This window comes from Notothenia coriiceps, unplaced genomic scaffold (genome assembly GCF_000735185.1).
Source record: "Notothenia coriiceps isolate Sejong01 unplaced genomic scaffold, NC01 NC01_scaffold00016829, whole genome shotgun sequence".
Lineage (NCBI taxonomy): Eukaryota > Metazoa > Chordata > Actinopteri > Perciformes > Nototheniidae > Notothenia > Notothenia coriiceps.
Genome location: NW_011349530.1, coordinates 1 through 5,380, shown reverse-complemented (window position 1 = coordinate 5,380; position 5,380 = coordinate 1). Strand labels below are relative to the sequence as shown.

Below are 5,380 nucleotides of genomic sequence, written 5' to 3'. Positions count from 1 at the left end.
CTTGTTGCTCTGATAACTTAAGATCCAGACGTCCGTGACTAAAATCCTTCATCCGGTTAAATATAGTTAAAAAAATACCAATTGTATAGCATTAAAGTTCAAGAAAGGATGGTTTGCGAAAAAAAAAAAACCGGTATTCTCTTCAATTCCTGTATGTTTTCATATCGCAATATATATCGCAGTGGGGGAAAAATCGCAATGTCAGTTTTTTCCAATATCATGCAGCCCTAATACATTTCAATAATCATAAAATCATGGCCATAACCAATAACATCCCATTTCCAATATGAAAAAAACACTGCAACTTGTTTATTAATTTATTTTTGGTTCATTTATAGTTGTGAGTGTGTCTGGGATCCTGAATCAGCCTCACCTGTCCCTGCTCCTCTTTGAGGCAGCAGCAAAGACTAGTTTTAGCTCTCAACAAGTTTTAAAAGTGTATCTTACCTTTTTTCACATAGTTAACTTTTTTTTTTTTATTCATGCACATTTTACTAATCACTATCCTCTCAAATGGAAATATGTGTTTACATAAATGGTGACCAAACCGTTTGAGACCCACTGAGAACTTAGACTAAGTTAACTATCTAAACACTCAGAGTCCTTTACCTCACCTGAGCTGTGGTTATCTCGAGCTTGAATGACCACAGAGACCAATCAAGGTCTTTGATTTATGATCTGTATGACAGTGGCCATGTCGGCAGGCCACATCATGTGGACAGCCAGTCACCCTCTGTGAGGCAGGCCACTTAACAGGCCAGGCCTTTGGGAAACCCCCCGGTCCTCCCGATGGCCAGTCCGGGACTGGGTACAGGAGGCGTAGAGCGAGGGATCATTGTCCACAAGTTAATCGATCGCATATGGCGTCGTGGTCACGGACGAATAAAAAAAAATAATAATTAAAAAAAACAAAAACCTAAATGGGTCGTGAAATATACTTGGGCGGCCGTTAATATACCTGGGCGGCCCGCCCAAGTATAGTCTATGTGTGGGAAACCCTGGATTGCGTTAAACTAAAGTGGGAAAAGCACTGCGGTGTGAACGCGCCTATTATCAGTTGAAAATCATAGGTAACATATAATCCTGACACCAGGTGAGCACTCTTGAACACACATGTACAAGCTTTTTTTGTTTGATTTGTTATCAAATGCACTGCTTCTGCTCCCTCTGCCAGTATTCACATTCAGCTGTAAGATAACATACTTTATTCATCCCAAATTGGGAAATGTTTTCGTTGCAGCAGCGTGTAAAACAAAGTTCTTCACATAAAGCACTGAAGTGCTCAATGTCCGATGAAAAGCCGATAGACTGTCAATGTGAAACACCAGTGCAGGGAGTGACTGAAATTAAAAATAGTAAATGAAATTGTTATTCTGTACAAAATAAAATAAAAAACGAGGTAAATGAGCAGGTCTTTAAAGAACTGCAGTGCTGCTAGCAGAGATGGTCCATGGTTTGAGAAGACATTTACTGTGTTTCACCGACTTTACTCAGATCCTTTCTGGTTTGTCAGGGGCTGTTTCAAGGAGTACTTTATTCATAAGTTCAGAGCCATGCTGGGCAAAAACAGGCTGATTTTCCCTGGAGAAAAGGTAAGCTTTGTTCTTTTTGCTCTACTGACTTGACGTTGTGTTGCCCTTCCTCAGAACAGTGATTTGAAGTGAGGCTGTGATGATTGTGCTGCAGGTGCTGCTGGCGGTGTCTGGAGGGCCTTCTTCCTGCTCCATGCTCAGTCAAGTCCAAGAGGTGACCCCGTCTGAGTCTATGTATACCCAAAGTATAGTGTCACTATGTGCTGGCCCATAATTCAATGTGGGCATTTAACATTAGCAGTAGAGCAGGTTATTACCGGCGGACACTATGAAGTCTGACAGCACATGGCTAATGTTCAGCACTGAGCTAGTCACCTTCTGTGTGTGGATAAATGGATGCTTTTTGTTAACTAATGAAATGATTAAAGAGATGTTGAAATGCTCCTTCAGAACTCCACTGTATATTCTGATGGTAATAATTAGCCAATAGATAATTTTCTTGGATATCATTAATACAGCTGTGAACCTCTGCTTCCTCTCAGGGTTTGAGTCAGAATGCTCACAAGAAGTTGAGATTCTTACCCGGCATTGTTTACATTGACGGTAAATCAAATCGGAAGTTATTATTTAAGTGTATAAGTGTTTGCATTAATGGATGATTTGGTACCAAACCCTTTGCAATGATTGTGTGTGTGTTTGGAACCAGAGGGGGGCGCTGCGGGTCAGTCGGTGGAGCACAGACGGAGGACGGTGGAGGAGCTCCGGGCTGTGTTCAGAGCTACCGGCTTCTCCTTCCTCATGGTGCCTCTGGAGCAGGTCAGTGTGGCCCTTAACCACATGCAATCCGTGGCTACATGTGACCTCCGTTTACATGTCAGTAAACACACATGCCCATATAACATGAGCTCAGTCTGAAGGGAGTGTGTTTTTTTTATTGTCTCAGGTTCTGGACCTTCCCAGTTCAGTTCTGTCGGCTCCGGGAGCTCCAGAACAGGAAGCCGGCGCCTACAAAGCAGCCGTGGATCACTTCCTGCTCAGCGACGGCAGCAGCGGTGTGACTGCAGGGCAGCAGCAGGAAACCCCCCTGCCTGAGGTCCAGGAGGCCCACACACACTCCCTGCAGCGGCTCCTGGGCTCTGCCACGACCCTGACAGCCCGGGAGGAGCTGCTGAACATACTGAGGTCATTACTGCAGGACCCTGTCAGACTTTAGCTACAGGACCCTGTCAATCTTCAGCTACAGGACCCTGTCAGTCTTTAGCTACAGGACCCTGTCAGTCTTTAGCTACAGGACCCTGTCAGACTTTAGCTACAGGACCCTGTCAGTCTTCAGCTACAGGACCCTGTCAGTCTTTAGCTACAGGACCCTGTCAGACTTTAGTTGCAGGACCTTGTCAGTATTTAGCTGCAGGACCCTCTCCTCGCTCCTCCACTGTTTCACGTTTGTGGTGAAATGACTTGAGTTAAAACATTCATTTTTTACTGAGTGGAATGTTATGATCTCCTTTCTGAAAGGCCACATGGTTCATACCAAGTGCTAGGCCAAGAGAGTTCAGAGAACTGCTTTCTTACATTAACACAAAAACATGAATCATCTCCAAATTGCATTTAACAATCTTTTAACCTGTAAACAATGTCTCGGACTACACGTTCACATGAATAACTGCAGTGAATAAAGAAAGAAAATGTAGTCCAAAATGAGCATGGTGGATTTGGGTGTGTACGATCTGATGGATGAACATAATCCTATTAGCCATTCATTTCCTATGACGGGGACCTTTGAGCAGGAACACCATATTTGTTAAAAAGTTGACTAAACTTCAAAATTCAATGAAAGTGATTAGAAGTGGTTTATGCTCAAATGCCTACTGTGGTCATAAGGCCTTGAGGCAATCAAATAATAAATCAGTCCGATTTGGCCCGAACACAACAGGAGGGTTAAGACATTGATTAAACAGATGATGATGTTGAGAAAGTCCAGTGTGTACTTTGTGTGGAGATGTGCTGAGTGTGTTCTCCTCACAGGCAGCACCTGCTGGTGCACACAGCGCGCTCTGCAGGCTACAGCAAGGTGATGCTGGGGGACAGCTGCACCAGGCTGGCTGTGAAACTGCTTAGCAGCATCTCACTGGGCAGAGGGGCCCAGCTGGCTCACGACACAGTGAGACCCCCTTCTTCTTTTATTCTTGGGTTTCACATATTGGGTGTGAAATCTGACCAAAACAAATAATGCTAATGGCTATGTGTTTACAGGGTTTCTCAGACTCCAGGTATGGTGACACCATACTAGTGAAGCCAATGAGGGACTACTCAGCTAAAGAAATAGCTTACTACAACCGTATGTTCAGCGTGCCGTCGGTGTTCACAGCGGGCCTGGACACTAAGGTAAGATGTGCCAGAAACACAGCAGAAAGCACACAGTTTCACAAGGAAACACACAAGTAGGAAGGAGAGAAAACAGAAAAAAAACGTTTTTGTAAATATTACAGATGCAGAAGAATAAAACAAGCAATTCCAAACAATTTCTTTAAACCTAATGTCCCTCCCCCTTGGACATCCACACAGAATCCTGTAGGAAGGATTCTCCTCAGTGCTGATCAGTCTGGAGCTGCTTCCTTTCCTCTGGTTTGATCTCTTATCCTAAACCAGGCGTATATAGACACCAAAAAGAAAGAAATGTGGGGAAGCTGGGTTAATCGGAACATGAGAGTACACAGGTATAGACAGAGAGAAGGAAGAAGTAAGATGTCCCCCGACAAACTAAGCCTATATCAGCAAAACTAGGGGCTGAATCTAATCAGCCCTAACTATAAGCTTTATCAAAAAGGAAGGTCTTAAGCGCACTCTTAAAAATGGATAGGGTGTCTGCCGCCCGAACACAAACTGGAAGCTGATTCAACAAATGTGGAGCTTGATAAGAAAAGGCTCTGGCTCCCATTGTACTTTTAGAGACTCTAGGAACAACCAACAACCCTGCATTCTTGGAACGTAATGCCCTAGTAGGACAGTAGGGTATAATGAGTTCTTTAAGGTAAGATGGCGCCTGCCCATTAAGGGCTTTGTAGGCGAGAAGAATAATTTTAAATTCTATCCTGTGTTCTATAGGGAGCCAGTGTAAGGCAGCCAGAACAGGAGTAATGTGGTCCCTTTTCCTAACTCTGGTTAGTACACGAGATGCAGCATTTTGAATCAGCTGAAGCGACATAACTGACTTCTTGGCACACCCTGGTAATAAGGAGTTACAATAATCCAGCCTTGAAGTAACAAATGCATGGACTAGTTTCTCTGCATCGTTTTGAGGCAAGATATGCCTGATTTTTGCAATGTTACGTAGATGGAAGTAGGCGGTCCTTGAAATTGATTTTATGTGGGTGTTAAAGGATAAATCCTGATCAAATATAACACCAAGATTCCTTACAGTCTCACTGGAGGCCAAATTAATGCCATCCATAACTAGTATATCTTTAGATAATTTGTTTCGTAGATTCATCGGGCCGAGTACAATAACTTCAGTTTTGGTCGTGTTTAACATCAAAAAGTTTAAGGTCATCCACGTTTTTAAGTCCTTGAGGCAGTCTTGAATTTTATTTAGATGATTAATTTCATCAGGCTTGATTGATAAATATAGTTGAGTATCATCCGCATAACAATGAAAGTTACAGAATGATTCCTTATAATATTGCCTAACGGAAGCATATATAATGTGAACAAAATAGGTCCGAGCACTGAGCCCTGTGGCACTCCATGGCTAACTTTGGTTTGCGTGGAAGATTCATCGTTGATACGTACAAACTGAGAGCGTTCAGATAGATAAACCAGCCTAAAGCAGTTCCCTTTATGCCAACTAA

The 5,380-nt window shown here is 43.2% G+C and overlaps 1 protein-coding gene across 1 annotated transcript; it reads left to right on the top strand.

Annotated features, from left to right (window-relative positions):
- The first annotated feature begins 1,103 nt into the window (after positions 1–1,103).
- ctu2 (cytosolic thiouridylase subunit 2 homolog (S. pombe)) lies at positions 1,104–3,998 on the top strand. Its single transcript, XM_010776292.1, has 7 exons — positions 1,104–1,592; positions 1,687–1,746; positions 2,075–2,135; positions 2,239–2,348; positions 2,476–2,714; positions 3,558–3,693; positions 3,786–3,998. Exons 1-7 carry the CDS (start codon positions 1,404–1,406, stop codon positions 3,975–3,977), a joined length of 987 nt encoding a protein of 328 aa, XP_010774594.1. The 5' UTR covers positions 1,104–1,403; the 3' UTR covers positions 3,978–3,998.
- The last annotated feature ends 1,382 nt before the right edge of the window (positions 3,999–5,380 follow it).